General features: G+C 53.6%; 6 protein-coding genes across 6 annotated transcripts; 3 read left to right on the plus strand and 3 right to left on the minus strand.

Annotated features, from left to right (window-relative positions):
• The first annotated feature begins 111 nt into the window (after positions 1–111).
• PHACADRAFT_208160 (uncharacterized protein) lies at positions 112–3,913 on the plus strand. Its single transcript, XM_007394761.1, has 16 exons — positions 112–361; positions 412–519; positions 568–593; positions 647–862; positions 898–978; positions 1,027–1,172; positions 1,223–1,473; positions 1,528–1,646; positions 1,700–1,819; positions 1,867–1,997; positions 2,050–2,389; positions 2,446–2,813; positions 2,864–2,980; positions 3,033–3,174; positions 3,227–3,405; positions 3,465–3,913. Exons 1-16 carry the CDS (start codon positions 288–290, stop codon positions 3,801–3,803), a joined length of 2,757 nt encoding a protein of 918 aa, XP_007394823.1. The 5' UTR covers positions 112–287; the 3' UTR covers positions 3,804–3,913.
• A 245-nt stretch (positions 3,914–4,158) lies between these two features.
• PHACADRAFT_142076 (uncharacterized protein) lies at positions 4,159–6,598 on the minus strand. Its single transcript, XM_007394762.1, has 11 exons — positions 5,975–6,598; positions 5,836–5,909; positions 5,710–5,776; positions 5,607–5,652; positions 5,491–5,547; positions 5,342–5,431; positions 5,132–5,285; positions 4,838–5,075; positions 4,708–4,784; positions 4,544–4,653; positions 4,159–4,484 (listed from the first exon to the last, which is right to left on the minus strand). Exons 1-11 carry the CDS (start codon positions 6,376–6,378, stop codon positions 4,341–4,343), a joined length of 1,461 nt encoding a protein of 486 aa, XP_007394824.1. The 5' UTR covers positions 6,379–6,598; the 3' UTR covers positions 4,159–4,340.
• A 2,402-nt stretch (positions 6,599–9,000) lies between these two features.
• Positions 9,001–12,312, minus strand: PHACADRAFT_119131 (uncharacterized protein). The gene is made up of 5 exons (XM_007394763.1): positions 11,738–12,312; positions 11,012–11,713; positions 10,523–10,961; positions 10,296–10,390; positions 9,001–10,244 (listed from the first exon to the last, which is right to left on the minus strand). The coding sequence occupies exons 1-5, from the start codon at positions 11,990–11,992 to the stop codon at positions 9,033–9,035; spliced, it is 2,703 nt and encodes a 900-aa protein (XP_007394825.1). The 5' UTR covers positions 11,993–12,312; the 3' UTR covers positions 9,001–9,032.
• A 4,028-nt stretch (positions 12,313–16,340) lies between these two features.
• PHACADRAFT_254453 (uncharacterized protein) lies at positions 16,341–17,812 on the plus strand. The gene has a single exon (XM_007394764.1). The coding sequence runs from the start codon at positions 16,495–16,497 to the stop codon at positions 17,701–17,703; it is 1,209 nt and encodes a 402-aa protein (XP_007394826.1). The 5' UTR covers positions 16,341–16,494; the 3' UTR covers positions 17,704–17,812.
• Positions 17,813–19,328: 1,516 nt separating this feature from the next.
• Positions 19,329–22,541, minus strand: PHACADRAFT_208163 (uncharacterized protein; the record flags this gene model as incomplete). Its single annotated transcript, XM_007394765.1, has 4 exons — positions 19,329–20,561; positions 20,623–20,792; positions 20,845–21,280; positions 21,327–22,541. The coding sequence occupies 4 exons, from the start codon at positions 22,539–22,541 to the stop codon at positions 19,329–19,331; spliced, it is 3,054 nt and encodes a 1,017-aa protein (XP_007394827.1).
• A 517-nt stretch (positions 22,542–23,058) lies between these two features.
• Positions 23,059–24,006, plus strand: PHACADRAFT_194574 (uncharacterized protein; the record flags this gene model as incomplete). The annotated part of the gene is made up of 3 exons (XM_007394766.1): positions 23,059–23,269; positions 23,321–23,547; positions 23,599–24,006. The coding sequence occupies 3 exons, from the start codon at positions 23,059–23,061 to the stop codon at positions 24,004–24,006; spliced, it is 846 nt and encodes a 281-aa protein (XP_007394828.1).
• Between the last annotated feature and the right edge of the window lie 201 nt (positions 24,007–24,207).

Below are 24,207 nucleotides of genomic sequence, written 5' to 3' on the forward strand. Positions count from 1 at the left end.
ACAAGGGGTCGTTCCACATTTCCTCGCGTTATTAATATTTCAATTCACATTTTCTCACGCTCCCGAGGCGGAGACCAGACGCGGACTCGACGCATCTCGTCCAACAACCTCCACCACCACGCACTCACCTTACCAATTTTCACGGCTGTATACGCCAGAATATACCTCGTTATTTCGCGATTTTTCTCTAGGACAGCAGGGTGCGACCATAGCGTGGAGACAAGACCTATCTCAACAGGTAGTGCCATTTTCGCCGGGTGTCATCCCCCGAATGCGCGTGAACTGAAATGACAAAGCTCAACTTCGATGTGGATGATGGAGACCTTCTGAAGGCATATAAGCTCTCTACGTCTTCCCCAAAGTAACGTTTCGTGAGCATTCTACTTGATAGACCTGCTGAAACGGATCTAGGCAGTGGGAAGAAGTGGGCGATGACCTGGACGACGCTATGCTTATGAGCCCTTCTAGTGGTGGGATTGAGTACGAGAATGACCCACTCGGCCTCAAGTCGACAGTAGAGTGCGTCAAGAGAGTCCACGCTGTTTCGTGTATGTTAACCTAGCACAGACTCCGCAATATGGACTCTGAGACCAGTTAGTGGCGTCGTGCGCACCCGAAGCGAGACGGGCCTAATGGTGTGACACAGAGGCTTCGGTGCTCATCTCGTCCAAGTCGTTCAAGCCGAAGACCTTCCTGTCGGCCGTGCACCCGAACGCGACGTATCAGGACCTCTCCGCCGGCATCTCTCGCCTCAAGACCGCTATCGACTCGCGTTCAGAAGCCATCCGAGTACTCGTTGAAGAGAACTTTGATAGGTTTGTTGCTGTCAAAGCGTCTACAGATGGCAAGTTTTTTCGAAAATGTGGCTGCATTTTGTTGAAACTCATGCTTGCACAGCTCTTTACGCTGAAATGCGCGAAGGCCTCCTTGTCGAAGGCAGCGAGCATGGGACGAGACAGCTCCGCGACCACTTGAAGGGTATGTCCTCGACTGTATCAGCTGGATAAGTCCTAAAACGAGTGACAGCTGGTGCTCAGAAAGCCGATCAAGTCTTCTTGCCCGTCCTGGAGAACTCTCTCAAAGCACAGAAGCTGCGGACAACTCTGGGTGTATTCGATCGCTCGCGGTTCTTCTTCAATCTCCCAAGCTCTCTCATGGAGTCTATTGAAGTGGTGCGAGTGGACGTTGCATCAGTATATGTCATCTCTAACGCACCGTCTAGGGCCGGTATGAGGCAGCATTACGAGACTACAAGAAAGGCAAATTCATGATGGAGTCCCGGCCAGGGCAACTGCTGCCTATAGGTTCGACAAAGGACGGTCAAGCATCACTAGCAGCGCAGCAGCAGCAGAAACGAATGTTGGAGAAAGTCTGGTTGGCAGTGGAGCGCGTCATGGGCGAGATGCGAAATCAGCTACACGTCAAGCTACAAGAACCATCACGAAGCGTAGAGGAACAAGAGAAAACGCTCGAGTAAGTTGTTGACCTATTTCGTATATGAATACGATTGACTATTGCTACACGCAGAATTCTGATGGAACTCAGCCCCAATGAGGAGCCTGTGTGGTCATACCTCGATGCTCGGCATAAGCACACCATGACTCAAATGCGAGAAACGTACGACGCTTCGGTAGCTGTAATCAAAGGTATGTTCATCACCAGCCGAATCTCGTCATTGCGGCTCACCGGCGCTATATAGCGCTACATGACAAGCCCACTGATCATTCTTCGGCGCCTGACAAACTCACGGAGTTACTTGCCTCTCAACTGAGGATATGTATGAATGCGCTTGATTCAAAGCAAGCGGATGCAGTTATCGGTAAGAACATGAGCGTACTGTCGTGCACGGCACTGACTCTTGCTTAGCTGAAGCAGGCGGCCATGAAGTGTGGCAGGCTGTGCTTAACATGGTCAAGAGCACGTCTGAAGTCATGCTCAGTACGCTTCCTAACTTTTGGAAGATCTCCACCGCGTTTCTGGACGGCAAATACCGGAAGGTGTGCATGATAAGCGCCATCTTTAAACTTCGGATGCTCACGCGTTGCCCAGAACGTCACCAGTCACTCCAGGCGAAGTCCGTCACAATGTCGCACCATGGCCCTCGATATCATCAGGCAGTACATCACCCTTCTTTCTGAATTCTTCACGTTCTCCGAGGTTGTGATGTCTCCTGGCTTAAGCTCTAGCCCTGCGCCGCCGATGCTCCCCAGGAATTCGAACACGCTCACAACAATGTACCATCTCACGAAGATCCTTGGTGAGATACAAGATTCTGCCAATGAAGTCAGCAGTATGGAGATCTCTTCGGAATCTACTTCAAGTTTGAAGAGCCTACTGGAAAGCGCAAGGTGGAAGTTCGACGAATTGCTTGTCCAAGCTTGGGTGCGGGGTACGATAGATTTCAGATTTCATAAATTTGAATAACGGCTCACTTGGCTTCTGCAGATGCAAATATTTTTTACCTTCTCGAGAACTGGCGTGGCTCGACCACGGAACCACACATTACCACCTACCTCTCCCAGATTCGCCTCTTTCAACGTCATGTCACTACAGGCGCTTTTAGAATTGCCGGCGGTGTCGATCTTTCAAGCGCGGCGGCTTCGACATCTCGACTTGTCAAGCAGAATCCAGTGCCGCAGACATTCGTATCGAGGATAACCAAGGCCTTCTTGGATACCGTGTACGCGTTTCTGGATGGTATGGTTCATCTTGCGTCCGATGAGTCGCCCAAAACTGCCGCATTGAAGGGCGCGTCGGACGTCAACGCTATCAACGAGCCAAATCCTTTAGAGTTGCTGGACGTATCGGATTCAGTAAGTTTTTTGCTTGACATAAAACAAATCTCCATTGATGATTGCTGTAGGACACACGATTATTATTGGTAGTCTCCAACTTCGGCCACCTCTCTAAGGCTGTCATTCCCGCTATGATCAACGAGCTCGAGAATGCATTTAATATCTCGATACAGGAGGAACTACAAGTATTGTGCATCAATGCGATGGTGGTCAGCTTGCACTGACGTTGTATTATAGACATTGTCGGCGGTCGTGGCGGAGCTGGACAAAACCCTGTTCGAAAGCTACGTCAGGCCGAAGGCGACCGCTCTGATGGGTATCATCCGCACAGGAATTCTGGACCCCGCGATGGACTGGTACGAGACGCCACAGCCGAAAGGTCTGTTTTAACCACCCGTTCGTACCTGTCCGCGACTGACGCTGGCATGCAGAGATTCGATCATATGTCTTTGAGACTCTTGTATATCTCGTCGGCGTGCATGCGCAAGTCAGCGCAGCGGCAGCCCCGCTGTTAGATCGAACGCTTAACGCGCTAGTCGAGGACGTTGCAGAAGAAGCTCTGCGCTGCTTCCGCCAGGTTAAGAAGTTCGGCATGGGCGGAATGTTACGCGTACGCAATTCCCTCGTTCTCTCTCGCTCGATGCCGAAAGTTCTGACATACGAGGACAGGCAACGCTCGAGATCGAGTTCGTGCACCAGACGCTCTCGCGCTACGTGACACCAGCGGCGGCTAAGACACTCGCGGAGCTGTACAACAGGATCTCGCAGGCCTACGCGCGCAAGTCCGGCGACGAGAACCTGCAGACACACCTCGACGGCGTCAAGAAGACGCTCGCGGAGGCGCGCCGCGCGACAGGCATCGAGTTCCTATGCTTCCGGCAGACAAAGACTAGGGAGAAGGCTCTCGGCGTGTCTCCGGTGACACCGTCGACGCCGCGGCCCAGCGAGCGGCGAGAGCGCGAGAAGCGCCGAGAGCGAGAGGCAGAGGTGACGCCCGGTGTGGTCTGATCGTATTATACCCCGTTATGCGTATTGGAGTAGCGATGCAAATACGTTCAGCGTCGGATCATGGAACATGACAGGTGTGAGATTGGCTTGTGCACTTCGACGATCGGCGGGAACGAACGGGCATGCAATTGCGAAGTCTGCTCGTCGACTTCTATTACATTCTTTTGACGATGCCAAGACAGAAGTCAGGGTCAGACGAGATTGTATTCGACCGGGATCCGGGAAATGGATTGCGTGTGCTTGTGAACTGCTGATACTGGAGCTGCACCTCCGAGACCCACCGTCATCGTTATTAGTTCACAGGACTAAGGTCGAGTCATAGTGACGATAATGAGCTTGCCTTGAGCTTTTTACGAGGGAATAGAGCGGAGCAAGCGAACAGGTCCCGATTCAATACTTTCAAATTACAAGCCATATGGTACACTACAAGAACTACACGATACAGCGCTACACGTACGGGAGGCACGACCGCAGCATCACGCTAACAGAAGTCAGCGTCTCTATTAATTCTATGGCAACCGAACGTTCAGCGGGCTTTCATGCAGCGGCGGTGCCGTTTGTCGTGTTGTTGACCGGAGCGGGGCCGACGACGATAGGCTTGGTTTTGCTGAAGTACTTGAGGTCCTCGGCCTTGATGTTGAGTGTAGCCTCGATCATCGCTGGGGGTGTGAGAGCAAGCCACTGCAAATACGAAGTCTTAGAGCGCGTCCCGATCAATGCGCATTTGGAGAGGCTCATACCTGACTCAAGCTGACGTCCTGGAAGGTCGCGGTCTTGAAGACTTCGAGGAAGCGGAGCGTCGTGTTGCCGATGTTCTCAACGTAATGGCCGTGCGCTGCGGGGATATAGCCTAATTTGATCTGTAATAAGTTTTTGCTTGCGTTTCTTTGCAACGGATACGTACCAATGTCGCCGCCCTGGAAGTTGAACGTCCCCGCATTACCCTCGGATGCAAACACCGTGACACGCGCATTCCCCTCCCTGCATTCCCCGTTCAGCATCAATCAGCACATGTACATGACCAGGCGACCCACAGGAAGTACGTCCACTCGTCCTGAGTCGGGTGCCAGTGCAGCTCGCGCATCCCGCCAGGGTTGACCGTCACCTCTGCGACAGCCGTCGTCTTCGAGATGTTGAACACATGCGAGTCCACGATCTTGACAGACCCTCCCGAGAGCTCGGTCGCAGGCATCTGGGACATCGCGAACGTGTACGAGCTCGGCACGGTGCCGTACGGGCTCACCGGCGCGTCCGAGTCCGGACCCGGGGACGCTGGTGGGGCGCGTTCAGTCTTATCAGACTTTCAGATGGAGGAAAGGCGCACGCACCAGCAGGGAAGATGTAGAGCTCCTCGTCCGGAAGCTCATTGAACACGGAGATGGGGGCCTGGAAATTTTTTGCGATGACTTCCTTCGGGGTGTGTGCGAGCCAGTCGGTGATGAGGAACGTGCCGTCTTCGTCGAAGCTGCCGTTGTCGAAGACCTGGAGAGCGCAACCAATCAGCTTCTGTTCGAAAATAGCTCGAGACCACGACTGACCAGGAGAAACTCGGCGCCATCCTCAGTTGCGTTCGTGGCCTGAAGGGAGTGGGGAACGCCGGCCGGGAAGAACCACAGGTCGCCCTGGTTCTGTGGACAAAAATAGCATCAGAATGAGCAACCCAAAAATACATCGCTGTAATACGTACTGCAGTTCCGACAAAGTTCTGACCGAGCTGGTTAACGGCCGTCACTTGCACAGAGCCCTGAAATGTAGATTTCAGAACATAACTCTCTGAGGGTGGCTCCGATTCCTGGCGCTCACCTTGGTCACGTATGCCCACTCCGAAGCGGTGTGCCAGTGCAGTTCGCTTTACGAGACGATTTTAGCCGAAAAAGAACATGTTTGCTGTCAAACAGTGGCTTACCGAATGGCGCCGGCCTCGAGGCGCATGTCAACTCCGGCCAACTCGGTGGCGGCAGGCAGCTGGTTGACTAGTGCAGTCACATGCTCAGTCACGATTCTGTGCTCATACGCAAGCAGAGATACTCACTGTTCTGCTGACGAGCCCATCCGCCAGTCTGGAGGCGGTTGTGGCTCATGCTGAACGGCCATTTGGCGTTAGGTCTACAGAATACATTTATAGTTAGTATCTTTCGAAGGAAATAACCTAGCCAAGGGAAGTTACGTACACTTCGCCATTGTCAGTCGTAGGCGGCGCCAGGAAGTCCGGGTTCTCAAGGTCAAGCGGCACGTTTTGGGGACCGATGACCGTCGCACCGAGGGAGCCGCGAATTGCCTCGGGCGTGCCGGTGTAGTCGGGGGTCCAAGCAACGTAGTTGGGATCGTCCGACGCAGGCGCAACCGTTTCGTAGACCGGCGGTGCGGACGAGGTAGACGAGGGTTCGTTCTCGGAGGACGACCAGGCTACTCCCTCAGAGGCAGTACTGGAATAGTACGCGAGCGACGAAGAGGACTCGGAGGCCATTGAGGAACTGGCGGACAGCGAGGCCACCGACACGGCCGCTGGTGCGGCGGTGCCGTGGGACGCAAGGAGTGCGCAGGTCACAAAGATGAGGAGGTTCTTGAGAGACATGTCGAGCTAGGCGATGTCGAATGGGGCGAAGGCGATTGAGAACAGTAGTAGAGATGCGATGGAGGTGTCGGTCTGCTGAGGATGCCGAGGGACACTCGCTGACTTTTATACTCTTAGCAGACCATCACTGAGCACTCTTTCGCGATGTCGACTTGGTGCAGGCAACTGCTCATAGGCAGCCACAATTCGGAATTCGCAGTGCAGCACGGGCAGAAGCGGGACACTAGGCTGCTTAGCGAAGACGCACCGCGCGCTCTGTACGCAGAGAAATTAACGCATCCGTCATTTCCCAGTGACCGAGCGGCGCAATGCAGCTCGTGGCGCTCACATCCCGCGCGTCGGAACTGCGGACGAAGCTGCCGTCATGTTCAAATGAACTGAAAGACCATATGGATGACGTACTAAAGATAGGGCGCAGGGTGGGTGTGTGGCGTTGGCGTTGGCGAATCAGGACACTTGGCGAGCTCTGCAGGCCGGGATTAGCCTGTGTTCTAGCTTCTTAGACGGGGCGCGCAGGTATGTTGTTGTTGATTTGAGCTCTTGAAAGCTTGATTGCCGGGAGCGGGAGTGACGTTGTAGCTCTTGATGCTAGAAAATAGCAGGTGGGTTATTCTGCTAAGTATGTCCCTTCCTCGGAGGTAGGTACTTACCGCGGCCAGTATTGCCGGCGACTGTCTCCGTAGCAGAATATGTAGTATGTGGGCCTACGCGAGTTTGCAATGTACAGCAGGCCCAGCAGGGAAGATGTGCACTGACGACCAGCGCCGTCGCGCTGTTATGTCTCACGAATACAACGCAACATGTGCACATGATCTCCACCGATTTGGAGCGGCTGCAAGCCTCTGCAAGCATGATGAGATAGTTTCGCGCCAGCTCAAGCCGGATGTACAGAACTCTACTGTACTTCCGCGAAAATCGGTGGCGACGAGCAGGTGGGGCACCGTATGAGACCGTTCTGCTGCACAGGACAGCAGAGCAAGGAGAAGAGGCGGCACTTGTGGACTTGGCAAAGCCATTGCACCAGGATATGGGCTTGTCGGCCACTGCAGCTGCTGCGCCGACGGTCGTTCGTTCCAGCAAAGGAGCACGCGCTGACTTTTCTCGCTTACGTCATTTCACACTTAGCGCTCAAATGTAGCAATTGCGAATAACAAGCCGCTGCCTATGTTGGGCACCCTCGCAGGAGCGCCCCGTGCAGCTCATGGCGCCGCTCTCTGGTGCATACTGAGCCGATAACATATGCGGCAGACCCCTCGCCGGTCCGGGACCGGGCGGCGACAAGTGACCGGTAAAATAGCCGCGCTGTCGCGTGATGCAGCGAGATTATTTGGAATTAAATGAACGGTGCGCAGTCGGAAGAGCCTGCATTAGCACAAACCTACCTTATTTTAGGAATGCACCATAGCTGCACTAGGATACCCACATGAGGTCCGACTCGAGACGCTGCCTGTGAAGTAGGCAGTAAGGACAAAGCCCCCTGGGACACACACGACAGCTTCCCCCTCTCTCCAGACCCCCAGATGTGAGTGCAGCTTGGTTCAAGTTGGTGACAACTTCCGTGAATACTGACAGCTTGTTTAGATATACTGAATAAAGACAGTCTATCTCACACAAATTTGAGCGCGCTCCACTGTACGCTGAGGTAAGAATATGCCGGCTTTGAGATAAAGGTTGTACTCATCAATCGCCGATAGACATGTCGTTGCAAATGACTGGAGCGAGACACGCTCTATTCCTCATGCTCTTGTCGATAATTTTTATATCTGCTCCCGCGAGTCCCCTCGGCGAAGACGCCACTCGAGCACGACTATCGCGACGCAGGGTTAGACCACATCCATAGCATACTGCATGATCAATTTTTTCTCGGCTGACGCTCTGATTTGCTCAGTCTGACTGAAGCCCAACGTAGTTGGATGTACAGCACATAATTGTTATTTTATTATGCATTCTATGATTTTTGCAGATTGGATTTCCAATGTTGTACGAACCAGAGAAGCTTTGCATCCGCTCATGTCCCACGGGTTAATATGATAATCCTCGGCGATTTCGTGATTTTAGTTATTGAACATCGAACATCGCCTGAGAACAGCCTAAGAAGTCTGAGAGTTACAGTACTAATACTGAGCGCGGAGCCGTGGGCGCCACAAAGAGATCGCCTTCAAGTTGGCGCCAGCCGGTGGCGCCGGGCGCAGTACTTTGTACATTTACCTGAAGAGCTTGAGCTCAGCCTACACCGGTACGTGATACGATCAAGCAGATATAAAAAACACGTATACAACTGCACAGTTGTCTTGTAGAGCTCTAGCCTGAGAATGTAGTCCATCGACTGACGCAGGGTTGTAAGTCGAAATCTATCGGTCAATAACTTCTCTCCCGGCCAGACGCATGGGCCGTCAGCGTGTCGCGTTCACGCCGCTCTCTGGGAGACTTCCTCCCTCGTAGAGGCAGCTCCCTTCCGGGTGACCAGGTCACCGCCTTCCGAGTAATTGGCGGACACCGAAATATTGCTGCCTTCGGCGATAGAGCGGCCTTAAGAACAATTTGGCAGACGGGGATCGCCTTGCTCAGCACAAAATAAATTGCAGCAAAAGCAATCATTGAAATATGAATAAATTGAGTAAGTGCAGATGGGCACTGGCGGGAATTCACAAGCATCATGGTGGCCCCTGGCGATCCTTGTCTTTTGCAGCCAGCCGAGTAGATCGACGGAGAGGCAACGACGGCTCGACAACCTTAGCCGTGCTGAAGGGCCTTGGTCGCCCAGCCGTTTCAGCTTTCATGGCAGCTACATCCCGAGGGCTTCTATGTCGTCTGGTGGTCTCTGCTTTGCGCACAGCAGCCTTCCCAGTATTCTTGGGCTGCGGCTTGGCAGTAAGCTTCCGGGAGCCTGGGCGCGAGCGTTTCCAGGGAGGAGGCGTTTGAGTCTTCGCGACTTCATTGGCGATCGTCGCCCTGTTTCTCTTTCGAGGTAACTCGTCCTCAGGAGAATCTTCAGCGCTACGCTTGCGCTTGTCCTTCTCGGCGGATGACTTCATCAGCGCGAGCTTCAAAGGTTTGCCGGTCGGTCCGGGCTGGTTCAGGAAGCAGAGCATTTTCCAGCTCAGGAACTGGTCGAAACGCTTGTCGTCGCGCAAGCCACGGAGGTCGACCTTCTCCCCACCTTTCTCACGGAACATCCGGATGAACAGTGTGCCTAGCGCAGCGTGGCCTTCGAGCACCCTCCGGGGGTTGCGGAAGGGACAGTTCATTTTCTTGGCCTGCGCGATCTCAGCCTCGAGCTCCAGCTCGAATTCGTCGTCATCGTATTGCTCCACGTACGCGTCAAGGTAGGACTCGAGCTCCTCGTCCTCGTCTTCGTCCTCGCTGCTTGCGGCCCGTACTGCGACTGGGGCGGGTCGGACCACTTCTATCTCGTCCGGAGACACGCGATCGCCCGGTCTAACATCCCACTGCTCCATCTCTGCTTGGTCCATAGCCCAGTAGTGTTCTGAGAGGAGCTTGTATGCGTGGAGGAGGAACTTGCCGAGAAGAGGCAGACGACCGTCCTCGAGAGCCTCGAAAGTAATCGGAGGCTCGCCGCGCAAGATTGCCTTGTACTTGGCCGCGCCACCCTTATAGTAGCCGCCGCCGACGCGTTTCTGAAAATAAAAGAAGACGTAGACCATGCTCAGGAGAGCAGGATTGTCGACGTTGGCCTTGATGCAGGCCGCTTTCGAAGAGTCTTCGGGATCAGGAGAATGGTCGTGGAGATGGAACCGACAGGCAAACCAAAGGATGACATGAACAAATGCTTCTAGGTCATCGGCCAGGGAGGGAGGTTTTCGAGGGTAGCGCAAAGATAGGGCGGATTTGAACGCCCAGGTGCCCTGCGCAAAGTTCATACATGTCATAGCATTAGACAGTGGAGAACGACATACGGATATACCAGAAGGCTCTGATGCCGGAACCATGCTATCCATATCTTCGCGGTATTTGCATAGGTCCCAATCGTTCAGAAACCCTTTCCGAGTTTCTGCATTGATCATGATATTGCCGATGCTCACGTCACGGTGGAGGATTCTGGCGATTTCGTAGGCTTGCCTATGACCTGACCAACGAATCTTAACACAATCTGAAATTCTGTCAAACGTTAAGGGTAGCTCACCAATAAATGCCTCGCCGCATACTCTTAGCAGTTCTGCCGAGTCGGCATAGCTCTCCAAGACTCTCCCCACTTCTTTCGTCACTAGACGTGTGTGGACTCGTTCTGACGGTCGCCAGTCTGCCGACAAATGGGTCATGTAGCCCTGACTGACCGTACGATGCTCGTCAATGTCGCCGCCAGCGATAGGCGTCGCAATATAGGATACGCCGTGCTTGTGGAGACGAATGTAGGCATCAAGCTCGGTGTGCGGCCGAGCGATACATCGCCACTGGTCCTTCAGCCAGGCTAGGCGTTTGGTCTGAAGGTCGAAGGCAGCGTAACCTCTAGTACACCGACCGACGGGCGAGTAATGGCCAAAAGCATATCGACCGATGAGGTAGCATCGCTCTCCGTCGTCGTGCGTCTTCTCGCCTCCGATGAATACAGCCGGTAGAGAAACCTGTGCTCTGGTGTTAAACACGTCAGCAGGACTGTCCTGGATAAACTCACCTTATATATCGGATAATAGAGGCGGTCCTTCAACATCATGTCCTTGTATTCCTGTAAGTACTCGTTGCCTTCGGGATCGTAAGCCTCGACAAGGGAGATATCCTTCTGGGAGGCGAGCTGTACAGTGTTATCGCTTCCGTAGTCGTCTGTGGACGTAGCCAGTCGATAAAGGATGTTGAGAAACTGCTTCGCGTTCTTCTCGAGATCGATGGGTTCCGAGGCGATGCATCCCACTCGGTCCCAGCGAAACACACGTGCGTACATCCCGGAAAAGTAGAATGTGTAGAAGTGAGTGCGATGCTGACGCAGCATCCCCTCAATGGCGTACTTGATGAACTGAGCACGGGTTTTCCGACCAACGTCGCTGTCTCGCAAAAACTTCTGTTCCCCTGCTTGGTCCTTGCTAGGGAGGAAGTGAAAAGCGGAGTTCTCGTCTGAGTTCTTGACTTCAACGAGGCTACTCATCCATGCCCACGCACAACGCGCGATGTTGGGGTCGTCCTTTCCCACCTTGTGGGTGTACATTGCCGAGGCGGCCGGAATGTCTAGAGGATATCTTGCCAAGTCAGGCCTATGATCAACCTCTGCGCTCTCGGCGTGATCCGCGACGATCTTCCATCTGTACCTCGACCCTGCGAGTTCTTCGACGGCATTGAATATATCACACTGCAAGGAGGGGGGAATACTCAGCGTCCCGAGAGCCTACGGGTATACACACACACTTACCAGCGGCACGTACTTCCTCGACTCTGAATTGTCAAGCAAGTTTTTTATGTCAATCCCCCTAAATGATCTAGGCCGAAGTTTCTTCCACTGCTTGTCGTCGATATCCTTCCCCGGTATCCGCCGCTTCATTTCTCCGATGGCCATCTGCACGCAGCGATCGTCGACGTGGTTGACCGTCTGCTCACTCCACGAGAGCGACTTCATCGGCGAGCCCCCATTTTTGCGCACAAGCGGATCAGATTCTGGCAGAGCCATCTTGGGTGAAACAAGAGTGTGCTTCTTGGCCTCCTCGGGGTCTTCCCGAACGGGAGTGGTGTACCGCGGAACGAATGCAAGCTGATCGTCTTCGGCGTCAGCTTTCTTCTTTCCTGGTCGTCTGACAGTGGTAACAAGTATGGAAGGGATAAAATCTTCGTCTACAATAGCACCGTCGGGTGGTGGATTTGCGGACGTTGAGAAGGAGTGCAGACCGGTGGCGCCTTGATGTTGAGCAGGAGAGGAAGGTCTTGTCGTCGCGATGACGGCGGGGGGAGTTCCGGGGCCGACGAGAGCCGACCCCTTGAGAAGACGGTGAGACCGCCTGGTGGCTCGTGAGTCTGGGATCATGGTGGTCGAAGGTGGGCCACTCACTTCTGTTAAGCCTGGACCTTATATGATAAGCGCTCACGTGAGCCTGTGGCCACGCCGGCGGATCGATCGTCGACTGGCCAAAGCACAGTTGATGTCTTGATGGTACGACCGATAGTGAGACTTTATCTACGCGATACAAACAAACAAAAGCGGCTAGACTACCCAAATGATGGTCAGCTCCGAGCCTTGAGGTATACTAGCCTTCATAGACTACCACGTACACGGGAATGGCTTTCTCCAGCAATAGCAATGGGTTCTTCCTCTCTCGAAAACGAAAGATGAACGGGTCGTCGAAAGCTTGCTGAGAGTTGTCGCAGCGACGGACGACGAGACCACCCTACTAGTACTGTCGGTCAGACCCTCGATCGACGATTTCGGTGCCAATAATAGGCGCTTCTTTCTTGGATGTTATGTGAGTCGTTATACACTTATAGGGCGGGACAAGCCTAGTCAACTGCGGCCGCGACGGCAGAGACACGGAGGGGGACACACCTTGGGCCACTAGCCAGTAAACCACGCTAGATCTATTCCTCGGCAATTTTGACTTCCGTTTGGTTTTATTATACTAAGAGCCAAACCCAAACACTGTTTTGAGGAGCAATGGAACCTTGGCTTCGACGATCAACTTGGTTGCCACAAAGGTTCCGGAAATTACCGGCGCGATTCCTGAAAAAGAAGTTGGCGCTTGTATCAAAGATTCAGAGGTATCATGTACTACGATGCCTTAGGAATGACAAATACATAAAAGCGTCTCCACAGCGCCAATAATGAATGTTACAGACAAAAATTGCGGACATAGGGAGCGTAGGATAGTCCGTGCCTTTACTCTCAAGCTGTTTTTTTGATTAATTGATTGCTCTTAACATCAGGAAACAGGACTTGGGCCCATAGTGCTCCAAAATGCTCCTGTAGCACTCTGTAGCATTGTGGACCTAAGATGTTTTCCTGATGAACTAAGCCTGTCTTCTCGGAAGGTCATTCCTGTAATATCCAGAAGGGAGATGTTTCGGAGTGAACGAGATTCATAACTCGAGGAGTCGCAAAACGGAGCCCGGAGACCGCTGGCAGGCGGCGTAGGGCATCCAGGAAATGGAATGAGGGGCGCCGCGGCGGCGGCGGCTCAAGCTCAGGCGCGGTTTCCTTGATCGGAGCTTATTTTTCCTTCGTGCGAGGGCACCATCGAGTTACAAGTCCAGTAATGCCTATCCGAACAGACGGCATTGCGAAGCCAGCCGAGGGTGGCGTGTGCAGAATACCCTAAGGCTCCTCGTTGGAGTATGCGTCGTCGGTGCATTCGTTGTCGGAGTCGTTGTAGTCGCCATGTGGGATGCAATGAAAGGGCTAACAATCGCCAGCGTGGTCAGCAGGCGCCTGCGGAGACTCAAGCCCAAAACGGCTCCTTAAGACCAAGACAGACCTCAAGGGGATACCATTTTACTGATGATTGCTTAGTCGCGAGCCAAGGGATTGCAGTCGCTCAAGATTGAGGTGACTACCTGTGGAATGGTTGACTATTATAGAACAAAATAGCTTGGTCATCTCGCTGTGAGTGTCCGACGCTTGTCATTGCGCTCCAGGAGGCGGCGAAGGCGATGCAGCCTTCCCCGGTCGCGACGGGCTCGAAGGTAGGAAGGATTGGCACGACTCGCTTAAGCTTTTGCGACGACATGCTGGAAGGGCGCGGGTCAGATGAGAAAAACCTAGAAGCACCAGAGAGAGAGAGAGAGTAGACAAACTGCATATAAGCCCTTCCTCTTGTTCCAGCACGATGCCAGTTGGCCTGTATCCACGATAACATCTTAGCCCCATCAGAGGAGTTATATACCACTATCTCGCTTAATAATTAATGTATTCGATGGCGAGCTCTTCTAAGCTATTTTTGGATGCACCGTCACGCATGGGGCTAAGAAATTCTATCTCCTGTGATCTTCACTGCTCCTGTGAACCGGCGTCAGACCGACGAGAACATTGGACGACGTCCAAAAAACCGACATACTTCTCCCAGGATGCGACACAGCTCGCTAGGAGCAGAAACAGCCAGTCATTTGAATCATGAGAGAGCGAATTTTCTGCAAGATATAGGCATATCTGCTTCCATACCGGTCGACGTGCTGGAAGACGTGAAGGGGTTACAGAGATGTCCGTCATAACATTGAACTGCTAAAGAAATTTGCCCTATATTGATCCGAGAAAATTGACTGCAGGTCGAGGGCACTTCACAGGGCGGCGGGGCCACCGCAGAGTCACGACGTTGTAGACCCTGCGAAATGCCCCGACTATTGTCCGATGGACTGTCCACGTGATACGCACATGACCGCGACTCAAGCGCCAAGAAATGCAGTAGACGCCTGAGTTCTGAGAAGTCGTGCAGCAACAGCGACGCACAGGCAAGGGCGATAACACAGCGAGACTTCGTACTTAGGTCCAGAGTCTCGCCTCATCCGCGCTGCATGCTACAGTGATGTAGTACGTATGACACCGAACGCCGTAGCTGGCTAATGAGCTGCTCAAGCTTCAAGGTTTGGGGATTCGCGTTCTTCGTGCGAAAATTTCGGGCTAATGGCGCTGGAACCCTCCATGTCATCGATCTCACAGCGGGTGTGTCTTCGCCCTCATAACGATACTGCCAAGCTGTACTACGCCGTCCAGCTCGCCCCTCATGTTCCTCTTCCGTCGGCCGCCCTCTTTAACATCAGCTCCGGATGAAATATACTCGTCTTGTCTCGCAACGCTTTATCAGGGACACGCCCTCTGGTATCCAGAACCCCATGCGTCAGGCGAGCCGCAGATTGGAGACGTCGGTTTCGTGCACAGAGGCGCATTCATCAGACTCTTCAACCTCGACACCTCCGCATCTGAGAAGAAGGTCGTATTCTGGGACCCGCCGTTCAAGGTTACCGAACCCCTACCTCCAGGTGTGCTCAAGCTTGATCCCAGGCGTCGTCCGCTAGTCCCCGCCCACTATCACAGCCATGGAGTTGAGATCAAGCAGAGAAGTGCTTCGGCGGACATGTGAGTGCGCTTGCTCGTTCGACGAATCCATTTCATTAAAGGCCTGTAGAGCGCCTAGTGCCAATGTATCTGCAACTCTGAGTGCGGAGTACGCGTGCAACGCAGCCCAAGGCGCGATTCTAGAATTGAAGAGCGAGGCGGACGCCGAATCGATATTCGAGAATGTATTCCTGAAAAAGTATATTGTTCGACACCACGGAGAATGGTTCGCGTACGCCAAGGGCGTCCTTGGACACGATATCAAGTGGGACAGTATTGTCGTGGTTATTGGCTGGGTCAAGACCGAGGCCGACTGGGCGACGGTCGCCCTCAGCAACACTAGCACGAGTTCCAGTGTCTCGTTCAAAGGCCAAGCTGGTGGCATTGCGGGACTAGGCGTGGGCGCATCCCGCGCGAGCTCTGTGACTGGTCCGACGGTGCGAAGGCAGGGCAAAAACTACTCTGCGAATGCGAATGCGCCTAATCTCGTTGCGAACGCACCCAATCTTATTCCTGCGGAGCCGGAGAGAGACCAGTCTGTCTTCGTGAGACGCTACAAGATGCAAAGACGGCTTGGAATACTAAGAGAAGTCGTCGCCGGTGCGGGCTACCACCGGCTTCCGGATGCAGGAGGTGGGAGAGGTGGCTCGGCGGCGGAAGGAATCATGGCGCAAGAGGTGGGAGATATCGATGAGACGGACATTATAGAACTCGAGAGTGAGGTACGCCTTCCATCATCGTACATTGCGAGACACACTGATTAATGGGACACTAGGGCGAAGTTCCTGATCCATTGGATGTTCTTCTCGACTATATACTCGAGGTATTTCTGCTCAGTAGCTCATCTCATCGCATTGTAGTGCTAAGCAAGAGATGTGTGGCAACAGACAAGCAATGTCGAGACTGCTATTGCGAGCGATGACGATGTTTGGAGCATTGTCGTACGTGTCGTGGCATACATCTGACCAGGGCGAAAAGGCTCATTCTTCGTTAGGGCGGCAAGTCAGTGGTTGATTTCGCAAGCTACCTTCGTCGAATGCAGCCCCCGGTAGAGGTCGACGGCGCGGGTGAGTCTCACCTACCAGCAGTAACAGTCTCTCATTGACGCGTATCCCCGCATAGTCGGATCATTATGTATGGAAGATGTTATCTCTCATGAGCGAGCACTCGCTTTTGCTCGTTGGACCATCACCGCGTCCGATTTGGCCGAATGGCCGCACGCCACCGTAGACGGCGCCGGCCGCTTGGAGGACGCACACGTCTTCACTGGCTCCTCAAATGCAGATATGCGGTCTCTCAAATTGAAGCGGCTCACCTTCGCTGATTCACAAGATCCATCCCGAGGTTGCGAATGTTTTACTTTGTCGGCTGATGGCAAGCTTTTGGCGGCGTCGTTCCGGAGTAATGACGTCCTCGTATGGCGACTATCCGAAGGTCTACTCGTGCAACGTCTACATCACCAGGACCATGAATACGAGGTTACTGCCCTCTCAGTTTCCCCCGTCGATTACACTCTTGTCTCTGGATCTGACGACGGGACGGCTATTGTGTGGGACACTCGACGTGGCCGCGTTCTTCTACGCCTGGAAGGACACGGTGGACCAGTGAGCAACATCATACATGATCATCATGGTGCGCTCATCGCCACCGGTTCTGATGACGACAAGTCCGTGAAGATTTGGGATGCCTCCAGTGGAGTATGCCTACATTCCTTCGGCATTGATGACGAGATATACAGGCTCACCTTCCTCCCGGACAACTCGTATCTCTACGCCGAGCTAAAAACATCCCATAAAATCTATGACATCCGCACATATACACGTACTATCACATTACAGCATATCGCCGGGTTCTCGCCGGTGTCTCGCCAGGGTGATCGCATAGTCACCGGCGCACATTGGGATGCACCTGGACAAGTGAAGATTTGGAGCGCGGCGACCGGCGAGGAGCTGCTCACGATTGATCCTCCGAAGAAGCTCTCGATACCCGTGGCGTTCTCCTCTGACGGGGCAGAGGTGGTGGCAGCCTGCGACGCGGACACAGCAGTCGTCGCCTACGACTCACGGACAGGCCAACTCCGTCGAATCTTCAAGCTCGGAGAGCCGGCATTTTGTGCGGTGTACTCCCCAGATGGAGAATACGTCGCCTTCGGTGTCAGGGGTGGTAAGGATGTCGAACTGTACGATGCAAAGTCAGGAGCATTTCTAGCAAAGTTTGATGGACAGGAAGAAAGTGGGAATATCCGGGACATCCAGTTTCCACCTCACAGCCACACGCTCCTAGCACGATTCGGGGATGGACGCTTACTTCTGTATGATATTCAGGATGTATTGCGGATGCGATAGCATAGCATTAGTGTAGCAACGCCTGCGTGGATCAGTGTACTATATGTAGACTGTAGGGAACATGTAGTGAATATACGGCCGCAGGTGGCATGAAAACACAAACGAGCAATGTGACATACATACTCTCCAGATGCGAACGCGACCTACTAGTAGCGGGAGCGTCCGTGAACGCGAATAGGAGCCGCGTCCTCGACCTCGGCGTAAACGGCTCGCAAAGCAACTACAGCGTTATGCACGTGGCTACACCGTCTACGACCAGGCGATGGTGCATGTGCGTGCACTCGCGCTCTTCAACCACATGGACGTGTCCGCTGCTGGCACCGACTTTGTGTTGCCCGCGGCGCTCTTCCCCGGAGTACCGCAGCCCGGCGCCGTCCTCGTGCGCTACCTCAGCATGCCACACCTAGCTGTGTGCCCAAGGTGATACATACTAATGTAATGTTTGCCCATGCTCATTCAAGTGGTAGTACAAGACATTCTGTGTAAATACAGCCCTGTAAAATAGTCAATGCACTATTCAATATTAATGCTCTGATGATACTTGTATGATGAGATGGGCGATTGGTGATCAACAGTGCTACAATACCAGGTGCAATATTGCTTACATGGGGCAAGCTACAATTATGCCTCGGAGTTGCTACGAGAGTGCTCCTGGGACTAGTGGTTACTACAAAAGTGCTTCCAGAGCAGGGACGTGTTTGGTGCTTGCTACTGAAGGGGAGACCATTCTTCGACTGCTTCGACCTCTACAATAGCTTCGTAATACTATATAGCAAAGTCATTTTTCCCTGATGAATACTAACTTGCCCTGAGGCTTCGCATCGTGCACATCGCTCTGTCCCTGTTTCCGCGACGAGCCGAACGTCGTTTCTACCTATCAGGGTCTTGAAACCATCGACTGAGGCTTGGACCTTTCGCCACAATCACCAGCGATTTCGGGGCTCCAGTTGGTGTTGAGGGAGTGAACGAAGCGTATCGTGGAAAGACGGGCTGAATAACTTCAGAGGTGAGCTTATGGGCGATATACTAATAACGTTAACGAGAACGAGACGCAAACTACAAGCCAGAAAAGGCCATCTAGCAATGCAAGCCGCGACCGCTCAAACCAGAAGGGGGAGGAATCAGTGACCAGACAGACAATTAATTAGTTTGAGCCTGAGAAGGCTCTAAACATAGACATTCTATATTGCACTCATACGTTGACTCAGGAAGAAGCTCCGCAATTGAAGTCTTGTACAGCTTGTATTTCCGGTGTTTAGATAAATTATACGTATAATACATCAGCTTGAAAGCCGCGCGGGCCTTAGGGCCACTCAGAACCTGGGCGGAGGTCATGAGAACGGAGAACGGATGAATAGGAGCCAACTACAGTGTTCGCGCGCTTACGATTACTTTCCAAGGCGAGAGCTCCCCGCTGAACACGACGTGAATTTACGGCAATAACACTTGAAAGTGTCGTTAAGATATGAATAAATATGGTATGTACAGGCAAGGACTAGGAGCGACATATACGCCGCACGGTGGGACTCAGTTAATGTCCATGACCAGCTCGACGACCTTAGCCCTCGCAGTATCTCCTTCGCAGCAATGTGCCAGGTAGGAAGACTCTTGAATGGTACTCATCCTCAAACCCCAGAACTCCTCTCAGCCAGACGCTTGGACCGCCGGGTCCCTGTAACGACCTCGATCTTCGCCGTACTGGCCATCTTCCGAGTGACCTCTGCCTTCACAGAAGCTACTGTTAGAGGAATTTCCGGCTCTACAAACTTCACTGTCTTGCGCAAGGTCGCACGCTTCCGGGAAGCGGTAGCCTTCTGCGTCTTGGACTCGGCTTTCGCGCGCGGAGCAGCCGCTCTCTTTCTTTGAGTGTTCAACTTCGTAAGCGACGCCTTCCCCGTCTGGGCTGCCAGATCGTCACATGGCGGGGTCGCTCTTTTCGCGGCTGGCTCCGTATCCGCCACGTCTTCGTCCTCGCGGCGTCGCTTCAGAGACGCAAGCTGCTGCGAGCCGATCTTATCTCTAGGTAGCGTCCTGTGCACGCCACTCTTGCCCTTCCGCTGCGTCCACCCAAATTCGTGCCACGAACGGAACTGGTCGAAGCGTTTGTCATCGCGAAGTCCCGTTAGGTCTAACTTCTTGCCGTTCTCGTCCATGAACATGAGCACGAACAGCTTGCCCAGCTCTTCGTAATCGTCCAATACGCGTCGCGGTTGATTGACCGAAGAGGTCGAGGCTCCAGCACGCCTTCTCCTGCCATCGCCCAGTCTCCATCCGCCGTCTGCGAGCAGCCTGAGACAGATTGCTTCCTCCTCCTCTTCGTTGGGTACAGGCACGGATCTCTTGGCGTCTGATTTTGATGTTGAATCTTCAGGTGGCCCATTTGGCGGAGATTCGTCCACCTCATCGGGAGAAGCATTGTCACTTTGTTGCACAGCAAACTCATCGTATCTACCTGGTTCTGTGGCTTCATAGTGCTCGCGAAGCAGCAGGTATGCGCCGTCGAGGAATTCCGCAATCAGCGGGCGGCGACCATTGGGGAGAGGAAGCAGGGCAACGGGTGATTTGCCAGTTTCGATGTACCCCCTCTTGATCGAGCCACCTTGATAGTACCCGCGACTGACGCGACGTTGCTCGTAGAAAAAGCCGTTGATAAAGCCCATGAGACCGTTATTCTCTGACGCAGCCTGCTTCTGAAAAGATTCGCTATCCGTATTCTCAGCAACCGGCGAAGCCTTATGACGATGATAACGGAATGCAAAGAAGGTGATTACGTGGATGAAGGACTCCATGTCATCTGCCAGCTCTGGCGGTTTGCGAGGGTATTCAAGCGAGAACGACGACTTAAAGGCCCATGTCCCCTACAAATAAAGGTCACCTTAAGGTTGCACGCAGAGAGGGGGAGAGACTTGCGATACTGACCGAGATTCCGGAAGGTTCAGAGGCGGCCACACTGTTTTCCAGATCTTCCCGATACTTGCATAAGTCCCAATCATTTAAGAATCCATAACCCGTCTCCACATTGATCATGATGTTCCCTATGCTGATGTCACGATGCAGAATTCGGGCGAGCTGATATGCTCTTTGGTGAGCTAGAAGAAGCGAGTAAGTGAATGCGTATGTAGTGAGGCGGAGGCGACTCACCTATAAAAGCATGGCGGCATATGCGTAGGAGATCCGGTGAGTCCGTATACGACTCTAGCAGCTTCCCCACCTCCTTCGTGACGAGGCGAGTGTGAACACGTACGGATGGTCTCCACTCTTCCGATAGATGCGTCATGTGTTGTTGGCTGATGGTTAGCTGATCGTCGATGTCGCCGCCGGCAACGGGCGTCGCAATGAAGGAGACGTTATGTGCGTGGAGACGAACGTAGGCGTCCAGTTCCGTGTACGGCCGGGTAACACAGCGCCATTGGTCTTTGAACCATACGAAGCGCTTATCCTCAAGGTTGAACGCTGCGTATCCCCTCGTACAACGGCCGAAGATGGAGTAGTGACCGAACGCGTATCGCCCAACGAGATACGTCTTTTCGGTGCCCTCTATGTCGGTGCCGTCGACGGAGACCGCAGGGCATTTTACCTAGCATGGTCAGTCTTGCGCACGAGTTTGAGCAGTCCTCGCTCACCTTGTAGATGGGGTATACCTCTGGATCGTCCAGCATCATGTCACGGTACTCTTCCAAGTCGACGTTGTCAGACTCGTAGAGCCTGACAGGCAAGATGTCCGCTTCTGTGGCCCGTTCGACAGTCTGGTCAGCCCCGTAGTCGTCGTTCGCAGTCGCGAGACAATGAAGGAGATCAAGGAAGGCGTTGTAATCATGCCGAAGATCAATGGGCTCCGTGACCAAGCAGCCTACTCTGTCCCAGCGAAAAACTCGGGCAGACATGCCGGCGATGTAGATGGAGTAGTAGTGCGTCCGGTGTTGGCGCAGCATGGCCTCCGTCGCGTACTTGATGAACTGCGCCCGTGCAATCTTCCCGTCTTCCGAGTCTCGCAGGAAGAGTAGTTCCCCATTCTCATCTCTCGTGTCGCTGAAATGGAACCCAGAAGCCTCAGCCTCGTTCTTGATTTCGACGAAACTGCTCATCCATGCCCACGCGCAGCGCGCAATGTTCGAATCGTCAGGCCTCCGTACTTTCCGACCGTATGCTGCCTTAGCCGCGTTAATGTTTATGACATATCGCGCAAGGTCAGGTCTGTGGTCAACTTCATTGCTTTCTCCGTGATTCGCCACTATTTTCCATCGGTAGTTGGAGTTCGCAATTTCTTCTACAGCATTGAAGATTTCGCACTGCAGGGAGTAGTACACACTGGTGAGACTGAGCCACTCCGGAATATAACATGTGCGGCTGACCACTGGACTATACTTCGATGACTCTGAATTGTCCGGCAAGTTTTCGACATCGACGCCACGGAAGCTCTTGAGTCTCCGTTTGGCCCTGCCCTGCACTTCCCTTCCGCCAATCAACGTCTTCATTTCTTTGAGAGCAACTTGAACACATCTGTCGTCGAACTGCGCCACAGTCTGCGAGCTCCACGATACGGACTTGAGTGGCGAGCTGTCGCCACTCTTCGCAAGTGCGTCGGTCGCGGCGGTTGGCATGAACGGCGACGCGGGAACTTTGTTCGGAAGTGGCTCTTCCGGGATGGGAGTGGTATGTCTGACAACAAAGGATGTTGGGTGGGGATCGTCGGCGTCTTGTGGGCCGCCGGGGGGTCGTCTCGTGGTAACGGCGAGGATACAGGGAACGGTGTCCCCCTCGACGAGGTCGCGGGGGACGATAACGCCGGCCGAGCGAAGACGGGCTGAGCGCCTTGGAGGGGGTAAGCTCGAGGACATAGTGGTAAGCACAAGAGACACACCTGTGCGCTCGGGCCGTATAAGAGGAACGCCACGCGAGGGCAGAGTGGCCACGCCGGCTGATTAATCACCAGCTGGACAATGCACGATTGATGAAATCTATGCTGTCGCTTTGGATTGTGTCACGCCTCTTTGTCTTGTAGTTTTCAAAAAACGGCTAGACTGCCTGCATGGCATTCAGCTCTTTGGACACGAAATCACAATGTGCTGAGCGCAACTACGTACCTTTTTTCATACGGCGAAAACACAAGGATCTCCTCCCAGCGGTATATATTCAACTTTATCCACTCGGTGAATTTTAATCTTGGGACGAGTGCGATATTCGAGAGCTGTGAAGAGAGCAGGTGCGGCGGCAGGTTGTTGTCGTTCGGGATCCAGATCGTACGTGGAGATCACTAGATTAGACGCTCAATGAGACGCGCTTGGGGTGACTGCTAATCTGTGACGGTCACGCGTCAGTTTTTGCCATCACTGGCTCTCTCCCGAACCCCGAGCCATGTCCAGATACCACCTTGCGAAATGCGCCGCCCAAAGTCTACTACGGACACCAAGGACAACGTCGCCTGCTCTAGCCTATAATATTTTGCAGAGGCGTTTCAACTCGACTCAACCTTCGTACCCAGGACATGTCCCGCTGAACTGCTTCGAACATGCGTTCATGCTTGCCGGTGCATCCTACATGGCCCTGACTGCGCCTGCGCGACATGGTACGTGCGAAATTATTGTATGCGCTACACATTATTGAAGAGAAGGCGCAGATATGGTTGCTGCTGTCGGAGACCTCACATCGGGGCCCGTGCTTCCTACGCTCCGGGACCAGATGCTGGCGAGCCCGGAGGGGCGCCAGATCCTCAAAGAGAGGCCGCGCATCAACACGAAGACCGTCGACATGAATTACCTCGCAACCCTTCCCCATAATACGTTCGGGTGCACTTATCTTACCTGGCTGGAGCGATGCAACGTCACGCCCGACACCCGCGAGCCAGTGAGCCTATTTCCCAGATGTCTTTGCGGAAACTGAAAGCAGAGGGTACAGACGCACTATGTGGACGATCCCGAGCTTGCGTATGTGATGCAGCGCTATCGCGAGTCGCACGACTTCTACCACTGCCTCGTCAACCTTCCCGTCGACGTCACGTCTGAGCTCGCCGTCAAGTTCTTCGAGTTCGCGAACCTCGGGCTGCCCATGGCCGGCTTCGCCGCTGCGTTTGGACACTTCCGCATCAGCTCAGCAAAGCGAGCCCGGCTATTCAGGGAGTACGTGCCGTGGGCAATCAAGTGTGGGAGCAGCGCACAGAGCCTGATCACGGTATATTGGGAGAAGAGATGGGAGCAGGACATGGACGAGCTGAAAAGGGAGCTCGGGCTGTGGGATGCGCCGGAGACGAAATGGCCCAAGCCACGTCATGCGGAGGCTAGCTCGGTAGAGCATGTAGCCGCCTGAGCGGATGGGATCTGGTCGGTGAGCATCATTCCACTTTAAACTCCCTTGAGCTGATCATCATTTAGAAAACTGTCTTTATGTCTTGAAATGAGCCTTTAACATCTCTGATGGGCTCCCGGCTACCTGCTGGAGTCGGACAATGCCTCGCCGTGTGATTGCTGCATACTCCGTGTTGTCTACCTGTCAAGGCAGACGTGGATT

The sequence above is a fragment of the Phanerochaete carnosa genome (assembly GCF_000300595.1).
Source record: "Phanerochaete carnosa HHB-10118-sp unplaced genomic scaffold PHACAscaffold_4, whole genome shotgun sequence".
NCBI lineage: Eukaryota > Fungi > Basidiomycota > Agaricomycetes > Polyporales > Phanerochaetaceae > Phanerochaete > Phanerochaete carnosa.